Source organism: Castor canadensis, chromosome 4, assembly GCF_047511655.1.
Source record: "Castor canadensis chromosome 4, mCasCan1.hap1v2, whole genome shotgun sequence".
NCBI lineage: Eukaryota > Metazoa > Chordata > Mammalia > Rodentia > Castoridae > Castor > Castor canadensis.
Window position 1 is genome coordinate 29758379 of NC_133389.1, and position 21573 is coordinate 29779951.

The 21573-nt window shown below is 35.2% G+C and overlaps 1 protein-coding gene across 9 annotated transcripts in view; it reads right to left on the reverse strand.

The window, feature by feature from the left end:
- The window catches only part of Ark2n (arkadia (RNF111) N-terminal like PKA signaling regulator 2N), an 86624-nt gene that overhangs the window by 19495 nt on the left and 45556 nt on the right, over window positions 1–21573 (reverse strand). For 8 of the 9 annotated variants that reach the window (XR_012447039.1, XM_020183206.2, XM_020183203.2 and 5 more), the window contains one exon: window positions 5960–6142. The exons of the other annotated variant lie outside the window; for it this stretch is intronic. Coding sequence is in view for 7 of the 8 variants with exons in the window: in XM_020183206.2 (XP_020038795.1) it covers window positions 5960–6142 (183 nt within the window). In the remaining variant the exon portion in view is untranslated. The remainder of the gene's footprint in view (window positions 1–5959; window positions 6143–21573) is intronic. 9 annotated transcript variants of the gene reach the window in all.

Below are 21573 nucleotides of genomic sequence, written 5' to 3' on the forward strand. Positions count from 1 at the left end.
GATAAGCGTACTTGTCCAGCAAACACAAATCCCTGAGTTCAAACTCCAGTTACCACCAAAAAAACCAAAAAAACAAAAACCAACTTAAGTCACTAAGCATTTAGCTTTAAGAATATATTATTACTCTGTGATCTGCTCTACCAACAATAACATTAAAGATAACCTTAAAAAGAGAGAGTAATGGAAGGTCAGAAGCCTAAACTCTTACACTGACCTTACTCTAATCTGCTAGTGAGTATTCTGGATTATAAAAAAAGCTTAACATTAGGAATAGAAAACTTCAAAATTTTATCTCTGCACTGGTATTATGCTTCTGTTAAGGACAGATAAACCATCCCAGCTGGGCACCAGTAGGCTCACACCAGTAATCCTAGCTACTTGGGAGATTGAGACTGGGAGGATCGAGATTTGAGGCCAGCTCAGGCAAATAACTGGAAAGACCTCATCTCCAAAAAAATAATTGGAGCAAAATGGACTGGAGGTGAGACTCCAGCAGTACCTGGAGTTCAAACCCCTAGTCTCACCAAAAACAAAAAAACCCCTCTATTTTAAGGATGAGGAAAAAATGCTCATAGCCTCCTTTTGACTGAAAGGCTGATGAAAGAAAAATGAGTTATGTTTGGAATTTTCTAGAAAAAAATCTAAATAAATTCAGTTTACACAATTATAAACCTTCCATACCAAGAGTACCTCAGACTTCTGCTTCTTTTAGCCCAGATTACATTTAAGTTTATAGTGAGAAATTACTAGCAAACAACAGTAAGAAAGCCATTTTCAGAAATATTATTACAGTTTCCTAAACAGGCTGAATACAAGAGGTACCTGGGGATTGTCGCCAAAAAAAGAGATTCCTAAACCAGGTGCCAGTGGCTCAAGCCTGTAATCCTAGGTACTTGGGAGGTTGAGATTGTAAGGATCACGGTTTGAGGCCAGCCTGGGGAAATGGTTCATGAGACTCCCATCTCCAAAATGACTACAGCAAAATGGACTAGAGGTGTGGCCCAAGCAGCAGAGCACCTGGCTTGCAAGCAGAAAGCCCTGAGTTCAAACTCCAGTCCCATCACTCAATCAATCAATATAAAAAGATATTCCCAGACACCATTCCAGATCTAATAGAACCTTCAAGGAGGAACCGAGGAGTCTGAATTTTTTATGCACCATGGGTAATTTCTATACTCAAGCAAAGTTGATAAAATACTACAGAAAGAACAACTCATGGGGCTGGAGGGATGGTTTAAGTGGTAGAATCTACTTAGCAACCATGAAGCCCTGAGTTCAAACCCCAACACAGGCAAAAAAAAAAAAAAAAAAAAAAAAAAAAAAGAGCATCTTACTCCAGAACAGAACAGTACACTAGAAATTCACTGACAGATCCATTAACCACTTTCTAAGTCTAGTTCAGTGTATAATGTTGATTACTGAGGGCTTCCTGTGTGCTATGTATGCCCTGTACATAGGGCATAGGCACATGGCATGTGTTTTTTGCCTAATGGTAACAATAACCTTTTGGAGTAGATACTATGTTTTATCCCAGTTTTGCAATATAGGGAATGCTGAGGCTTCCAAGTGGCTGCTGATTCACAATCACCCTACACTGTATAATTCTGGCACCAAGTAAGAAAAAGTAAAGACATGACAAATTCTAAAATGGAAATTTGAGGTCTTTTGCTAACCAGGGGCTTCCTTGATTTTAACTTCATGTTTTTGCAGTACTGGGGTTTGAACTCAGGGCCTCACACTTGCTAGGCAGATGCTTTATTGCTTGAACCACTCTGCCAGTCCTTTTGTGTGTTGGGTACTTTTGAGATGGGGTTTTGGAAACTGTTTTGCCAGGGGCTGGTTATGAATCGTGATCCTCCAGATCTCTGCCTCCTGAGTAGCTACGATTATAGATGTGAGCCACCAGGTATCCAGCTCAACTTAATTTTTAAAACTTGCTTGTTACTCTTTAGACTATGTTAAAACTAAAACTACTGAACTGGAGACTTGGTTCAAGTGGTGGAACACCTGCCTTTTGAGTACAAAGCCCCAAATTCAAACTCCAGTACTGTCAGTGGGATGAGGTACGAAAAACTATAAGATAAAATATTTTTGATACAAGAATATCATCCAATTGCTTTGAAAAAGAGGCAAGCTACTCCATCTCTAATGCATTATCTCCATCACCATGATCTTACACAGAGTGGAGCTAAAGACTTGGCCAGAGATGCTGGTTTTTGTTCTTTTGGGGTGCTAGGAATCAAACTCACGGCCTCACATATGCTAGGCAAGCACTCTACCACTGAGCTACAACCCCATCACTGAGATGCTGCCATGATTAAAGTGAACCCCTAGATAGTCTGTTCAGTAACGAGGTGCTTGTTTAGTTGTGAGGGGGACAGGGAAGATTCAAATTGACCACGAGAGCACTTATCTTACATTCAAGCCTCAAGAACAAGTCTCAAGTTATGCAATCAAGCATAAATTCTATTAACATTTTGTTGTGACACTGTAAGTATATTCAGATTCACAAAATGGATTCCCACTATGAATAATAATACTATTTTACTTATTATTCACATACCTGCATTATCAGACTGAGGGGAAAATGACTTTAAGAAGGTATATTAAAAAAAAAAAAAAAGAAAGTATATAAATGGCTTCATAAGAAAATGTCTTGGGGGTCTATTGAGCAGTGGTGATTATATCCTATATGCTAATATTATGGCTCAATATGCCAAAGTGTTCTATATATTATATCCTAGAGAAATGAAGACACACATATACCAAGAGGCATACACAAGAAATGTCAATAACAGCATCATTTAATATAGTACCCTAAATGCTAAGAGAATGAATAAATTGTGGAATGCTGAATAGCAGTTTAAAAAAAAAAAAAACTCAAACTAGGCTCACATTAAATAAGCACAAAGCTCACAAAATACACTAAACAAAGAAACTGCAATGACCCCCTGCAATATGGTAACAATTAGTTTTAAAACCATGATTATTTCCAGATACATAACAAATGAAGTCAAAATGCATAAAGATATACATAGAAAAAACGAACACTGAATACAAAATTTAGGTTATCTTTAGGGTGAGGAGGGAAAGGGAGGCATAGAGCTAAAGTCACTGGTACTTCCCTCCTCACATTCCTAAAAAAAAATATGGTGGCAAGAACCCAGGTGTGATGTTTTAAATAAACAAGCTAACAATTACAGTGATCACTCCATATCTATGGGTTCCACATCCATAGATGTAACCAACTATAAATGGAAAATATTGGGGAAGAAACTGTGTCTATACTCAACACAAAAAAACTGTTTTGGGCATCATTTCCTAAATAATATAACAACTATGTACAAAGCATTCATGATATATTAAGTATTACACGTAACCCAGAGATGATCCAAAGTATACAGAAGATGTTTGTAGGTTACATGCAAATACTACACCACTTTGTATAAAGAGACTTCAGCTTGCTGGAATTTTGATATCCATGGGCGTTCTGGAGCCGATTCCCTATGGATACTAAGGGACGACTGTATTTGAATATGAAAATGTGAGTGTCATCTCTGAGACTGGAAACTTTAATGGTACTTTAAGATCTCAAACATTATACTATTTACTTGAATCTAACGAAACTACTAGGTTTAATGCTGGCAAGAGCATGGGGAAAAGCCCCCTACTATTGGTGGGAATGTAAACTAGTGCAGCCACAATGGAAATTGGTATGGAGGTTCATCAAAAAATAGAGCTGCCATATGATCCCGCTACACAACTCTTGTGCATACACCTGAAGGTATATATATGCAAGTCAGCATATAATAAGAGATGCCTGCATACCCACATTTATCATAGCACCAAGTTACGAAATCAGCCTAGGTGCCCATCAAGAGATGAATGGATTAAAAAACTTATTTATATGCTATGGAGTATTATTCAGTCAAAAAGAATGATGTCATTTGCAGGAAAATGGGTGGAAATGGAATTCATATTAAGTGAAATCAACCAGACTCAGACAGAAAAACACTACGTTTTCACTCATATTTGGAACCAAGATCTAAAGAAAAAGGGAAAAAAAGAGGTGTGTGTGGGGAAATATGATCAAGGTACATTATATGCATGTGTGAAAAGGTCATAATGAAACCAGTTTTAAAAATTGTAAGAAAGATTTAAAGGGGAGGGTGGAGGAGGGGACTAAGAAACAGTAATGGGGGGTAAATATCAAAGTATATTATATGCATTTATGGAACTATCATCAGATTCTATTATGCACTAATTAAAAAAAAAAAAAAAAAAAGAACTGGGTGCCAGTGGCTCATCATACCTGTATGTCTAGCAACTGAGGGGCTGAGATCAGAAGTATCGCTGTTCAAGGCCAGCCTGGGGAAACAGTTCACAAGACCCTATCTAGAAAGTTCCCAACACAGAAAACTGTTGACAGAATGACTCAAGTGGTAGAGCGCCTGCCTAGCAAGTATGAGGCCCTAAGTTTAAATCCCAGTATCATCAAAAAAAAAATACTGGGTGTGATGTAGATTGAAAGGTCAAATATTAATTATTCTCTAAGGTCCAATCTACTACTAAGAATTCCCTATATGAAGAGCAACATGTTGGGAATCGTTTGTACTTTTCCCAAGAATTTAGCAATGACAAAACTAGGAGAACTTGAAGGGGTGGGGAGGGGAACTGAAGTGGAATGGACCACTTAATTTGCAATGGATAGAAACCAAAGATAAACCATCTAATTTACATAACAAATTACATAACTTAGAAACATGTAGTTTACAAAATGTGTCCTTTGATATAAAGAATTATTTATTAATAAGTATTACTACTTATGCAGAGTATTAATAAATCCTTAAAAGACCCCTCTTGGGCAAACCATATTCATACATTTAAAAACCAAAGTCCAGAGAAAACTACTGACCTAAGATCAAACAAGCAGTTAACAAATGAAACAAAACAAAAACTAAATCCAATTCCCAAATTAGCCATAATAAAGTAGTTAGAAGATCAACTGGTGATTTTTCTTTAGTTCTAATCAAAGATTATAAAAGAAAGAATTCAGGACAACCAGTGGCATTTTTGGTAATACAGAAAGTTCTCAACTGTAATTCTTTCTATGTAATATAAAACTCATTTTCCATAAAGATAATATTTTAGGTAGTGTTAAAATTAATTAGCACATAAACCAGTATATATAATTCTTAAAAGCACTAAAGAAAATAAACACTATGTAAGCAGTGTGCTTTCTCATTCCTTCCCCTCTTACTTAAACTTAAGTACTAGTACCTCTTTTTTAAAAGGTTTAAATTAACAAGAGTATCTGAGGAAGATATTGCAGGAAACTTGGAGGCATTATGAGATGTTTTCAAAGGTTTTTTAGTGAATAACTATCACCCTAAAAAATAATCACAGAACCAAGATAAATAATTCAAGACAAAGATTCTTTTCCTAAGATAACTGAGGCAGAAAGTGAAAGGGTTAAAAAGGCAAAAGGGAATTTCTTGAGGAGGAATTGACAGATACTTCCCAGGGAGCTGCATAAAAAAGTGGCAGCACTGTAGATAACAGCCCCACTGGGAGATTTTCAGCTCCCCATCCAAGCTGCAAGGTTCCTTCCAGAGCTGAAAGGGAAAAACTATCCAAAGAATATGAGGGTATCTGGGCTGCTTTTCTTCACATGCTGGGAATTTTTAACCCAAGAAATAAGCCTACTGAAACCTACTGATACCTACAATTTATGTCTTCCATATTCTTACTTTTGCTTCTTTCTGATTAGGAAAGAGGAATGACATGCCACCCAAATATTTTCAGGTATAAATGGCAGCCTGGATAGTCACTATCGTTCAATGTCAAATGGTTCAGGCATGTGTGGACTGCTTTCCTCAGCAGGGTCTACTACCAGAAGAAACAGCTGCCAGGACACATGCACATTACACTATTAGAGAAGGGGATGGGGGAGACCAACCTGCCTCCGCATTCAGCTCCTCTAGAAGCCCGCTGGTCCTCCAGGTAGCTCTTGTCTCCTGGCCGCCTACAGAATTAATGTGCTCTTGAACTACTGCAGCCGCCAATAAATTGTCCACATTTACCACTTCTGGGTCAGAGCTGGTGTCAGACATATCATAATGAGCTACAACTGGAGGTCCATCTAGGGAGGAAAGAAAATGTATACTTGTATCTAACTTGTGGGGTGAAAAATACTTCTGAAACTAGTGCCCTCTAAATGCCAGCTGCCTTCACTTTTTTATTCTATCTGATTAGAAAAGCTGCACTTTATACATCTAGTGTTTGTACATGATGTGAAAGTGGAAAAGATAACCTGAGCTTACAAAGATGAGGGACATGTTTTAGAAGGAGGAAAAGGAATGTTATTATGAAGAACAGAAGACAAGACTATACTGAACAATGTTACGCTGAATTCCTGCCATAGTCCTAAAGAGCAACACATAAGAAAAAAGGACTCCACAAAGTGAAACTAACTTTTTAAAGGAAAAAAATTCAAGTAAACTGTTAAAACCTAATTTATTATTTTTAAGAAAATAAATCTAGTTCTTTTAGTAGCTAATACTAAAAGTCCTTAGTAGATTCAGAGAAGAAAAATCAAAAAATATATTTTCCTAGATACTAAAGATTTACCTTGTTTCTAGTAAAGCCCTTTTACAATAACAGGTATGACACTTTACAACATTCTACAATATCACAAAATCCATTTTTAGGATTTTGTTTTGGATGTCTTGTGAGGGACACTTATATTTTCCCAAAGAAAGACAACCAGCTCACACTCCAAATAAATGATATGCAATCCTTAAGTAATTTTAGAGGAAGATATTAAAGTTCTTACTAGAAAATTAAGAGATTTTTCTCTTTCGCACCTCAAATCACCCTAACTTGGCTGAATAAGATAAGCTAAGTTCCAAAATAATTACACTGCAGCAATTCATGCTAAAGTAACTCAATATTCATGTTTATAGAATAGATACATACTTTATAATGGTATTGCTTCTCTTTTCCTAACACAATAGCAAAAGCAAACTTTTCATTCAGGAAATTCCTCTACTATCCCAATGTTAGAATTAAGCTAAAAAGAATGCTGTTTCCATCCCAACAGCTATTTATGAAGTGCAGGCAAACCATTTATTTCCAAAGATTTAATATCTAACAAATGAATATTAAACACACCTATTTTATGAAACTCTTGACTGTGAAGAAATACATGTCAATGGATCAAGAAATGTAACACAATGAATGACTATTGTTTTAATACATACATTCATTGTTTATACTGTCACTGAATACCTGGAACACACCTGGGGTATTTATTCCTAAAACTAAGCTCCCAGACTGATAGGTTTATGTAGCAACATTTCAAAAATGAAAAATGACCAAACAGAAATGCGAGTGAGCTGTTAAGTGCCATTGTTATGAACAAACATGTCACAATATGAAATTCTGACAATCAGGATTTTAGTTGACTACTCAAAAATAATTTCCAGTTCCCCTAAAAGGGCAAATCAAGTCCATCAAAGACAAAAATATGTAACAATGTGACCTTGGTAATGGATTTTATTTTAAATGGCAAAAAGGTGGCTCATTTTTGAGGTTTCTCTTTTCTAAAAAAGAAAAGAAAGCTTCATCATTCTATGGAGTTTTCATCAGAGTTCAAAATGGTTATTATGGAATCAAGATATTGTGTGATGTCCAAATACTGGGTGCAGAAGATATGAGGGCCAAGTACAATATTGACTATTTGACCATATGTTCTAATTTTAAAAGAGCTTTGTGGGTTTTTTTTTTTAAGTGTTTGCAATAAATCAGTTAGAAATTTATTCTAAAATTTTTTTTATCACTAATACTATTCAGAGCTCCTTGCCCTCACATTCCCCACCTCCACCCCCAAATTGAGAAATAGGTCAACAGTCAAGTCAAAATTGTACCACTCCTACATGTATAATCATGCAAATAAGTTTAAGTGTGTGTGTATATATATATATATATATACAGATAGATAGATAGATATATTTATATACATGCAGAGTGACATCACCTACCCATGGAAATAACTTGTCTGAAAGTCTTCATCAGTAGAAAATACAAGCATAAACTTGTTATCTGGCTTCATTCTTGTATCTTCCATATTTCCAAACAGCATACCTTATAACTTAGCTTAAATTTAGTATTCATCATAAACAAAGACATCAAAATTTTCATATTTCAATTCATATTTTAACAGTAAAATAAGTGATGATCACTGCCATTTTTCATTTCCAATATATTCGAGCAATGACAAGTCAATACTATACAAACTTCAATAAAGGAGGAGACCAGATGCCTTTCTAAACTTGTCTTTCAATGAGAAACCACAATTAAGGATCCTGTGTTTCAAGGTCATTTTATATCTATCACTAGCAAACCAGTATTAAGCAAGTTGAAAGTACTTGGCATCAGGTGTGGTACTCTGAACCAGTAAATAGGGTACTACACAGCTGAGGGTGAAAACTCGTGGTATTCTTTTAAAACATGATTCTTGCTACATAGAATTATGACACAGGTAAGAAATTTTTTTTACTGATTGTATCTGCTTTTTAAAGGAAGTATCTCTTGAAGAAAAAAAAATCAAACTACTGAGGAGGAGCGAGGAAAACTTAGCACATTAACAGGAAGAACTACCTATTTCACACTGTCAGTTCATTACAGGATAGAACAAACATGGAGATACTATTCTTGCTCTCACTTGATTATTCCTCTATGCTATGGACACAACTGAATTGGTATTAAGAGATTGTTTTGACTTTCAAGAACATCAAAATAGCCATTTCAGGTAAAGTAATATAAGGGACCATTTCCAATTTAACAGTTAATCATTAACAAGCATACTCCACACTTAACAACTCATAAAGTTACCCAAATTGCACATTCTCCCATCTGCCAACTCTGTTGTTTATCACAATCTTAAAACATAAAATTTGTAGTAATGAACTTGCTAGCTTTTTCCCTAATCATTAAAAGCATCTCTCTGTAAAAGTGACTGTAACGCAATTAGTTATCTGTTCAGTCTGTGGTTAATCTATATGCTGTTTCTTCTTGTGATGGAAGTCTTCTGGGGCAGGGATTCTCTATCCTCCCAAGTACTGGGACTACAGGCATGCAGCACCACACCGGGCTAAATGAAATCTCTTAAAATTTTTAAATTTTTAAATTTTAAAAAAAATTTTTGCTATTAGTTATAATTACAAAGCAAGACAACTTAAGTAAAGCAATCCACCACCACCTACTTTTTAAGAACATCAATTCATATGTTTAATTCTAGTTAAGTTTGTACCCTCTCACTAATCTCCTAGTCAATAAAATAGGTTCTAACTTTTCAAATACCAAAATACAGATGTCTCTGCTATCACAAATTTCTCCTACATTGGGGTCCACTTTTTTATTATCTTCAATCTTCTGCATTGTTGCCATCAATTTGTGTCTGTGTGTGTGGGGGGGAACTAGAGTTTGAACTCAGATCTTTGCACTTGCAAATCAGGTAGTTCGCCTCTTGAGCCACACCTCCAGACCATTTTGCTCTGGTTATTTTGGAGATTGGGGTCTCACAAACTATTTCCTGGACTGGCCTCAAACCATGATCCTCCTGATTTCAGCTTCCAAATAACTAGGAGTACAGCTGTGATGTCACATTTTTAATGTTTAATGAATTAAGTTTCCTTTTCAAATATGTTCTAAAGGAAAAAAGTCTGAGTTACAAAAACAAAGCAAAACAAAAGCTTAAATTTTTCATTACTATGCTTATCTACAAATTTATCTTTTCAAATTAGACTATTAAAACTATACAAAGTAATCACACAGTTAACACCATTCTTGTTTTGTTTTTGGCACTACCCAATGTCTTGTGCATGTTAGGAAACTATTCTGCCATTAAGCTCCATCCCTGACCCTTGTTTATTTTACTTTAAGACAGGGTCTCGATAAATTGGTCAGATTGGGCTCTAACTTATGTTTCTCCTGCCTCAGCCTCCCAATTAGCTGAGATTACAGACATGCTCCATCACTTCCAGCTTTTAGCACTCTTGTTGTACTGACCAGATGCCCAAGTTCCAATTAGGTGGAACCAAAATAGACTACAGCTGTTCTCACTGTTAAGGGAAAAAAGGAAAATCTAGAGTGAACTGGGAACAGCATAGGAAATAAAGATTTTTGGCAGCAGACAGACAGGTTAAAGCCCTGTGTACTCTCCTAGCTATTATGACTCTGGTCAATTATTTCACTCCTCAGTTTCTTCACAGGTTATGTTGAGAATTAAAGATGACATAATGCAGAACACAACAGAGTTCAGACACCACTCCAACTTTCCATTTTAAGCAGTACTGGCCCACACCAACACTTGTTGGCTTTTCTTTGCATGTACACTCTGCTGTATATACCCTGCATATAAGAAGCTTTGAGGAGACATTATCACTTGAGCTGATGTCTTACATTTGTTATATGTGCACCCAACTTATTAAGCAAATGCCTTGCTGGGATTAAGTTAAAAGAGGTCAAATATAGGTTTTGTATTTTTGTTTGAAGTGAAATGTTTGTTTATACTCATACAAAAAGGTTCTCGAAGCCAGTCATTTGGATTAGTCCGCATTTGACATCATCCTTGGCTATAAAGCACACCTACTAACACAAGTCTCGCATTATAAAGTCTTAGTGAAATCTAGAACAGGAATTCCTTTTGTATCCCAGAGGTGCCTAGGAATATCACTCCTCCTTCCCTCTGTCTTAGGCTCAACGAAAGGCATGGCAATACACTGCCCATTTCTATGGCTACAGTAACATAAACAAACCCCAGACAAAAATGCCATTTATCTCTACTACACCTGGTCCCTGCAATCCCCTCACTAGGGAAAAAAATCTGTCTTGTAGGAACAAGGGCCCCATACAAGCCTCAGCCTAGTGCCACTATGCACACATCAAGAAAAAGGGGATGCCAGGTGTAGTGGTACACCCCTGTAATCATAGCACTCGGGAGGCTAAGGGAGGACTGTGAGTTTGAGGCCAATGTGGGCCTCATAGTGAATTTGAGGCCAGTCTGGGCTATTCAGTGAGATTCTGTTTAAAAAGAGAGAAAGAGAAAGGCGTGGGAAGGTAGGGGTAGAGATGTAACACTCAGCCAGACAGTGAGACTCAAAAAATGTTAATCTGGCAGGGTGCTGGTGGTTCACACCTATAATCCTAACTACCCAAAGGCAGAGATCAGGAGGATCACAGTTCGAGGTCATCCCGGGCAAATAGTTCTATCTTGAAAATACCAACACATAAAAAGGCTGTGGGGTAGCTCAAGTGCTAGACTGCCTACCTAGAAGCTTGTGGCCCTGAGTTCAAACCCCAGTACCACCAAATTAATCTGAAAAAAGCATTCTTAGATTACTTAGCCAAGGGACCCTAGGAAGCGGGAATGTCTATACATGTGCATGGTAGCCAAGTGAGGGAATGAAGTGTGGGGGAGTGAGGGAAAGAGGAAAACCTCAAGAGATGCAGAAGCAAATCTGCATTTTAGAAGAATCTACTCAAGAAAAAACAAGTTTCATGACATACTACAAAATTTACTAAAATAAAAATTTGTATTTACAAATGCCCAACAGTATACTTATGCTATATTTTCATTACTATCAATCAAAAAAGCAAAATATATGCAGAACAATTTGAATATATAGAAAGCAGTCGACAAAGCACCCACCTTTTAGAAAATAATCACACATCACTAGAAGATAAAAATCTATACAGGAGGGTTCACAGAGTGGCTCAAGTGGTAGTATATGTCTAGCAAACGTGAAGCCCTAAGTTCAAACCCCAGTACCATCACCAAAAAAAAGAATCATATAGAAAAGTGCTATCTCTGTAAAAACAATCATAAATATTAAAATTTCATGTGTGTATTTTCTTGAGAATAACATCATGAAACTATTTTAGAAAAGTGTCAGTTATTACTCATCTCAATTATTAAAACTTTAGCCAGGTGCCTATGGCTAACACCTGTAATCCTAGTTACTTGAGAGGCTGAGAATGGGAGGACCATGGTTGGAGGCCAGCCCAGGCAAACAGTTTGTGAGACTCATATCCCAAACAATAGCAAAATGGACTGGAGGTGTGGCTCAAGGGACAGAGTGCCTGCTTTCCAAGTGTGAAACCCCGAGTTCAAACCCCAGTCGAACAACAACAAAATTTTTAACTTTACAAAGTTTCTACCATGAAAAAAAACTTTTAGGGATTACATTTGTTCTTTCCATTCTGTAAGTGACAGGTTATTTTGTTGACCCAGAAAAGCTATCTATGATTGATGAAGAGTTCATTTACCATTCTGAAAGGGTCAAAGAATCAAAGAAGCAGTGAAAGGACAAATTCAAGACTTTCAGAGCAGTTGAAAAACTGATGAGAAGAAAACAATTTAACATTTAAGGATTCACCAATAGCTACAGAAATAGGGAAGTTCCAAATCAAGTGAGCTTATTCAAAAGATAACTCAGACACAGGGCATTTGAGGTGGTTACCATCTACAACTTCACTGCTTTGAGGACTCAGTTACAAAGAGAGCAAAACTAAAATATCAGCACTACAAAGACCAAAGAAGAGCACAAAAACCAGATTCTAGTTTAGACACAGCTCCAAGTCTGTACCTTGCTAAATACTCATTCATTTCAGCCTTCTGATTACTCCTTCAAAAGTTATTATCTAAATTTTGTCAGTTTTCCAACTATTCCTCAACTTTTAATAGAATAACTTAGTGGGGCATATAGTTTAAAGGAAAAGAATTTTGACTTTTTATGTTCCAGGTGGTATTTTATTTCTTTTTCAATATACCAATTACAAAACTGAAAATCACCCTAAAACTATCACATAAAATCTATTATTTGTTATCCTAACTACAAATTAATACCATATATTTCATTACAGAAAAGCATATTTTTTCACTAAGGAACACTTAGTTTGAATTAACTGGTAGGAAATCACTATATAACAACACTGTCCTCAACATAGTAACAAGAAACATTTCTTTTTCAAAGTTTTTATTTATCTAGGTTAGTTACACTTCAGATGCTCAAAATGAGTATAAGATATAAAGAAAATGCAATTAAAAAAAAAAACCACAGTAATTTGATAGCATTCTTCCCAAATCTTGAAACTATTAAGTCTTCTTTACCAAAGAATTATACTCCTTAAGGGATTATCCCTTCATTTTTTATGAATCTTCTATTTTACACTATGGTAGTTTAATATAATAATAAAAATATCTACTCAATATTAGTACACTCCTAGTTTAGGGCCAACTTCCACAAACTTACCTAAACTTCAGAGAAAATAAGAACAGAAATTAAGAAAAAAATTGACAAGTATAGAAACTCAAGAAGTTTTTCATAAATTCATATAACTTCTAGATAATCTATATGACATGTTTCTCATCTATACTATGATGAAAGGCATATATGCCATTTGGGGTTTTTTCTTTGAGAATAATTTTTACAGAACAAATTAATAGCAAAATTATAATTAATAGAAGTTTACTGAATTTACTAGAACTGTTTTGTATTTTCTGACATGTAGCATTCCACAAAATCTTTTCCATTATGCCCTCATTATACTATCTAATGATTTTTTTAAAAGGAGAGAGATCAATGTAAACTAAATAAAATATTACAGGTACAGTTATGTTAGATCACCTTTTGTTAATGTAACTTGCCCATAATTTGCTATTCCATATATAATGATGATAGCAAGAAGCCTACTTGTCATCTTTCCCATATTTAATGTTTACTGTATCATTAGGCAAAGTCAAGTATATATTAAAAAATAAAAATTAGGGCTAGAGAAGTGACTCAGGGGTAGAGCACCATGTAGCACGCCTGAAGCCCTGTATTCAAACCCCACTATCAATCAATCAAGCAATATTATCAGTAATATCAGTTTAGGGTGCTTTGTTCAACAAAAAGATTTACCATACCATTTTTTCATTAACCAGCAGGTAATATACTTTAAATGATTTTATATACAGCTTTTATGTAAAAAAAAAAAAATCATATGTAAACTGACAGATAGCTACACCCAAAAAACCCTGGCTGTTAAATCTAGGTAACAGTAGAGAATGACAAAAGCAATACCAAGATAAAATACTAGGATTTGAACTTGGGGCTTTACACTTGCTAGAAAGGCACTTTACCACTTGAACCACACCTCCAGCCCTAAGTTAATTTTTGTATATTCTTTTATTCAGTCTGCTGGAAAAAAAAATGTTTAACTCCAAAATCTTAAATTATTTTTAAAAAGCTTTTTTCCCTCCAGTTTAATTAACATAACAAAGTTTGTATGTGGACAACCTTTTTTCCTCTCACAAATCTTTAAGAAATAATGATTATGACATTAATGACCTGAATCCATTAGAATTACTGTAGACTACAGCATTGTTATCTGCCTTCACCCACTTGAAAAATATAACATTAATGAAATTCAGAATTCTGATGATATGTATACATGTGTGCTCACACAACACACACACACACACACACACACACCGAGAGTAGGTTCATTTCTCTGACCTGGAAACACAAAAACAGATAAGCTTCTAAATTAAAAAAAAAAAAAATTTCATGCCAAATATTGAATATTCAGATTTTTAGTTTCACCATGTTGTTTTCTGAATTAACATTTTATTTGAAGTTTTAAAGTTATACTTAATTTTAATTGAACCCATATAAAATAAACATCAACATGATAAAAAGTTGTAATTGTCTAATAAGTGACTCAAATAACCAGATCATTCTAATCTGCTAGTTAAATTCTATAATGATGATTAAATATCTAATGACCTACACCACTGAACTAGTGCTCACTAAGCAGAAAGCAGGCTGTAGATACAACTTCAGAAAATATATTTATATTGACCTTTAGTAAGAGGATAATGACCTCCAAATGCTACCAAATAAAGAACATGAAAATATTAACCTAATAGCCAGCATGAGAGTTGCGACTAAATTTTTTTCCTAACAGTTCTCAAGATTTTTTAAATATAATGCTCAGTAATTATTACATGGAACAATCTTAAGTCTGTAGCTTAGTCTTTTTTTCTATCCCATGAAATGAATGAAATATACACAAATGAAAATAATCACCTGACAGATTAAAGAGAAAGTCCACACACACATAATTAGAAAAACAAAATAGTCTAGGTAAAAGAATTTATTCTTAAATAAAAAGTGCTAAGCTATGTCCTGGATTGGTGGTGCAATTTTAAGAATGTTTTCTATCAAGATTAGGCCTTTACAGACTACAAATAAATTCAAACAAGGTACAGTCTTTATCCTTCTTAAAATTCTTGGGAAACTAAGGTATTTCAAGGGAAATAAAGGGAAGACCACTAGGCACTTAAATAACAGCTACATAAAAATGTCATCACATAATTCAAAAGTAGTTTTCTTCTCTTGGTGGTTCTAGAGTTTAAACTCAGATCTTTGCACTTGACAGGCAGGCACTCTATGACTTGAGTCACACCTCTAGCCTTCCAAAAGTGCTTTTCACTTTCTAGTGCCAGTATTGGTAATGTTACGAATACAGACGTTTGACTTAGCAAAGGAGAACTCAGTTATCCACAACAGTTCAACAGTTCTTCTTTAAATATTCAGAATACAAAAACAAATTATTTTAAAATAATTTTTAAACTGTGCGATCTGGCAATCTTTGCATGTTAAAGCCAAACTCATTGCTATAACAATCCTTAAGACAGTAACATTAGATTCAAGGTACTGGGCAAAAATAAAATATCAGGTTAAATTCTCCCCTCCCCCCCAATACTGGGGCTTAAACTTGAGCCACTCTGCCAGCCCTTTTGGTGATGGGTTTTTCTAGGTACAATCTCATGAACTATTTGCCAGGGCTGGTTCCAAATGGCAATCCTCCTCCTGATCTCCGCCTCCTGAGTAGCTAGGATTATAGGCATGAGTCACTGGTGTCCAGCAAGTTAAAATTTTTTTGTATGTACGTTTCTGCTACAAAATTACTCTGAAGGTTAAAGTCTCCAAGCCACATTAACAACAAATTTTACTTTAGGATAAATTTTTAATATTTTGCTATATGTTCTATGAGTTAAGTCAATTATTATGTAATTTCTTCTTTCTACCAAAACCTCTGGTTCCGCATCTTTACCCAAAATTTTACAGAAAAGGCTTCCCAAAAATGTTAACGTTTAACACCTTTTAAATGTTCAAAATATTATATCAACTATTAAAACCTATGCTTGATCATTTCATTCCACTGAAATTTTTCCTTAAAGAAAAAAATACATCTATAATTCTTGTTCATTCCACTCCACTGATATTTGTATTCCTTTTTTCTTAAAGGAAAAAAATCTATAGCTCTTGCATAATTATTCAATAACAACAAAAATTAGAACATATCCGGTCAACATGATACTAGCAATAACTTATATATGTTATTCTTTTCTGGAAGTACTGGGGTTGAATTCAAAGCTTCGGTCTCGTGCTTGCTAGGCAGGTTCTCTGCCATGTGAGGCATTCCGCCCCATATTATATGTTACTCTTAAAAGTTGAATTAACCTTTTTTTATTTTAAAAATAAAAAGCATTTTGGTACATGCTTAATTTGTTAAATATTGTATGATAAAACAAAAAAACTATTAAGTGTTTAAAGCAGTTTATACATTCATTAAAAGTCGTATTAACATGATGAAATTAAAGTAGTATTTCTTGTCTAAAAGTCAACTTCAACTAAATCTGTGATCCTAGGGCAAGGTAAAAACAGAACAAATTTCCCCTGAAAACATCAAGCTCAAGTAGATTATAAGTTAAAATTCAGTCAGTCACCCAAAACCAATATGCTCTTTCTCTTGATGTAAAACCTAGTGTGTACACACACACATAAGCTGATATGGTGTTATATTATAATTTCAGAGAAAAACCCATCAGCTATAATAAACTCATTTTATGGGAACAATTCTTGATGTTCAAACCTTATCTCTATTGGTCAAATATGAAGTTCAGGAAATATGACAGTCATTACACAATAAAGGAAGAGACTGCCAGTCTGCTTCATCGAAATATGTATATCCTTTTTTGAAACAGGGTCTTGTTGTGTAGCCTCAGCTTCCAAGTGCCAGGATCACAGGAATACACCACCACACCAAGCCAATTTATATATATATTTAAAACAAAAACTGAACATACTAATAATAACCCTTCCCTCAAACTTAACTCCCAATTGTCATAAATCAAGTTTTAGAAGGAAAAAGCTAAGTCACAATTATTTTCCATTCAAAACTTCTTAGAAAAGGAAAAAAGCTTGGCTCAGTCTATTACTATTAGTTTACAAGTTACAAATACTTGGATACAGAACTAAATAAGAAAGCAGTGATAGAGCTGGAAATGTTGCTCAGTGGTGGAGTGTGACTTTTACATGCATGAGGCCCTGTGTTCAATCCATAGCATCATCAAAACAGAAAAAAAGTGGTCACAGTTTATCCGCACAAAGTTACCAACAAATATTAAGATATATTACAGGTATTAACTGTTGCCAGCACCGGGGTTCACATAATCCTAGCCACTTAGGAGGCAAAGATCAGAGGATCACAGTTCAAAATAAGCCAGGGCAAATAGTTCTCCAGACCCTATCTCGAAAATATACAAATACAGATATGGTGGAGTTCCTTTGATAGAGCACCTGTCTAACAAGGCTGAGGCCCTGAGTTCAAACTCCAGTACTACCTCCCACCCAAAAAAAGGTGTTTATATATGAAATTCCAAATATACTACCTATCCTTCCTCTTACAAAATACAAATTTTTTCCAAAGTTGCAATTTCACCAAATAGTAAAATTAACCTTTTTTATGTGGATGTTATTAAATTATAAATTGGAAGGGAAAGGCTAAATTTATCTTGTATCTAGTTGAAAGAACAATTTTAGAAGTTAAAATTAACAAAATTGCATATTCTTATTGAAGATTTTTATCCTACCATAGCTTTTTCTCACAGTATTTCTACAAATACTCAAAAGATAAACACCATTATTTCTCAATCATAGGTCACACACAAAAATATCTATCATACTGCAAAGTTTCAATCCTGTAGTATTTCTTCATTTGACAGACTCCATGGGCCTTTAACAAGGCCCTAAGGCCTATTTATTTTCAGTACAAGGATTGAAAATAAAATTGAACTAGTACATTAGCTAGTAAACTTTGTCACTAGCAATTTAAATACTTGTTCAATATACGCCCTTGATAAAATAACTATTTTGACTTTATCCTCCAGATGTACCCTAAAGGGTCCTGGAAGACATCTGACAGGTTATTACCTCAGCTCGGAGCTTTAAATTAAAGATCAAAAATAAAATCTACCTATGAAAAATAAGTAGTGCCCCCTATCCTAGTTTTCCTTTCCATGGTTTCAGTAACCCCAGAGTCAATTGCAGTCTGAAAATAGTAAATGGAAAATTGCAAAAATCAGTAATTCATCAGCTTTAAAGAACACTCATTAGTATGATGAAATCTCCCATCATCCAGTTAGAGATGTTGAACTGTACCTTTGTCTAGTATACCCACATTATATATGCTACCTGTCATTTAGTAGTTATCTTAGTTATCAGACTCAATGTCTTAGTATCACAGTGCTTTTGTTCAAGCAACCGGTCCATATTAGCTCAACTTTAAGTCACAATGCCTATGTCGTTCATCTCACTTCATCTCATCATGTAGGCATTGTATCATATCACATCATCACAAGAAAGGTAAGATATTGAGGCTACATTTACATAACTCTTTTTATCACTCTACTATTGTTTTGAATATTTAATTTTTGAAACAAACTGTTTACTACTAGTCTTTTAAAAACATCATCAAAAGAAATCAATAACAAAAGCATATTCTTTCTTACACAATCCAAAAAAGTAGACAGATTCATAGGTTGTTCTGTAATATTGCCATCTTTAGCAATGTTAACTGAAAAACTGTGGAGTCTTTGGGAATTCTAATGGACGATCAACATTTCAACAAGTCATGTAAGAACCAACAAAGGGTTGCTGTGCCAGTACTTGGGAATCAGGATTCTGTATATAAGCACCTGATTGGATGACAGGGGAAATTCATTGGCTAGTTTTTTTTAGGTCCCCTAGTTCCAATAGCTGCTTGTTGTATTTGCCAATATCAAGGTGAGTTAGCTTTTCCATCCACACACACAACTTCTCTGCCTATGCACCTTAGAAAAACAGTTCATGGCCTCTTCTAGGACACTTTCTATGCAGTTCCTATCACACTCAGCATCCCTGTCAAGTAATCCTGTAATTTCCCTGAGAGTTCCTTCAGATCCCCCAGCATGACTAAAGTCAGCATTAAAGATGCTGAGGCCATTGACAGTGTTTTTAATTGATGAAAGTGCATTTAAAACTGAGGAAAATAGCAACAATATTACTAAGAAAAGGCTGGTTAAGTTCAGCAGTGATAAGTAGCATTTAAATTCATTAACCAAACTAAACAATTCTAAGAAAAGCCAACTAATGACAGTACCCTTTTACATAGCTTCAATGAATTTGCCTAGGAGCATTTATTCTATCACCAGTGGTTTCTAGACTTTACCGAACATAACCTGGAGGTTAGAGTGGTTTAACAATACTAAAGAGAATGCCCTACAAAAGCAGAATTTGCTTGATGAGACACTGAACTGATCCTAGGATCATGATTTCTGGATTCATGGATTTTGTTTAAGATGTTAAAAAAAAAGAAAATAAAAAACCCTTCAGAATTAATTGGCGGTTGTGGCTCATGGTGGGCAGAGTGCCTCTCTAGCAAGCACAAGGAGTTCAAACCCCAACACTGATAAGCAAATAAATAAATACATACGGAAATGAACAAGTACACAAATTTAAAAAATACTAAAATCTAGGGATTAACAAATGCAAGACCCTGAGTTCAAACCCCAGTACCACCAAACAAACAAAAATCCTAAGGTAGTTCCAAGGTATCTCAGGTTCCTTTTAAGTTTCATAGATGGTTTTTGATATACAGCTTTGGTTGGACCACTGTGTTCTTGAATATTTCGACTGCTTTGACTTTAAAATAATTATTCTGGCAGCTAACCCATAATAAATCATTATACAATACTTCTCAGCTAATTGATTCTCATCAAAACCTCTGTTCTGCCAGGCTGGCTCACACTTGTAACCCTAACTACTTGGGATGTAGCTGGGATCAGGAGGATCAAGGTTCCAGTTTTTAAAAACCATATCTCAACGGAAAAAAGATGGACACCTTGTCATCCCAGCAACTGTGGGAAGCCAACCTAAGATAGGAGAATCTCAGTCCACACTGCCTGGACAAAAAGCAAGACCCTATCTCCAAAATAACCTTAGTAAAAAGGAGTGGAGGCATGGTGCAAGTCATGGAGCACCTGCCTAACAAGTGCAAAGAGCTGAGTTCAAACCCCAAGTACCACCCCCACCCACCAAAAAAGCTCTGTTTTAAGTTAAAAAAAAAATCCTTATGGAAAACCACATAACAGATGTACAGAATCCATGTATATCTCTGGGTTAGCTTTATACAAACCACAAGTCTGTACAAAGTGTTAAAGGGTACTTATGTCCTAAAAAAAGATTTTGTGGTTAAATTTAGGATTCTAGTTTTGAACACATACTGTTTGTCCTTGAGCTAGATCATCTTTGGTTTGGATCTCTAACCAAATTAGTAATATTAAATTCTTCATCCTCAGGGACCTATAAAAAATATTACTTCCTCAGACCACTTTTGATTACACTATTTAAAACAGCTTTTCTACCTCACGTCCAGTCAATTGTTATCTCCTATAGGCTGCTTTATTATCATTTATAACATATTCACCTGGTAGCAATGATGAATTCATTGCTTATCTGTTTCCTTGGGGAAGATTAAATTTCATAAGGGAAGAGACTTCATTCACTACTATATCCCCAGCACTGTATACTAGGCACACAAATACTTGCTGAATAAATGACTGATAGAATCTTGGCCATACAACTACCTTCATCAAGAAGTCTTACAAAGAAGAGTCCTATTTCTCTATCGTCTTTTACCTCATGGTATTTCTGAAAACATGGCTCACTTTATCATATACTGGCTGTTTATGAAGATAGAAAAAAATGCCTCATCATCAAGAATAACTGCAGACACTAAGAATGCTTTAATCAATCATGCCACCCATTTTTCTAAACCTAAAAGGATATGGTACAAATTTTCAGCCCACCTTTACCTAGTAAATAAAAACCTCATGAAATCCATTACCCACCTTCCCTCTAAGTCACCTTATTCCTTTTCCTCTGATTACTCCTTCCCCTTCATTGTTTTTTTTTTTTTTAAAGAAAACTCTACATATAGAGACTTCAACAAAAAGGACATGCCTTTCCCAAGAGTAATATGTTTAACTTAAGAAAAAAAAAAAAAAAGATGGCTGGCAGTGTGGCTCAAGTGGTAAAGTGCCTGCCTAGCAAATGTGAAGCCCTGATAGAACTTGTATTTTGTTTTCTGAGACAGGGTCCTGCTTTACAGCCCACATTGGCCTAGATCTCATTATGT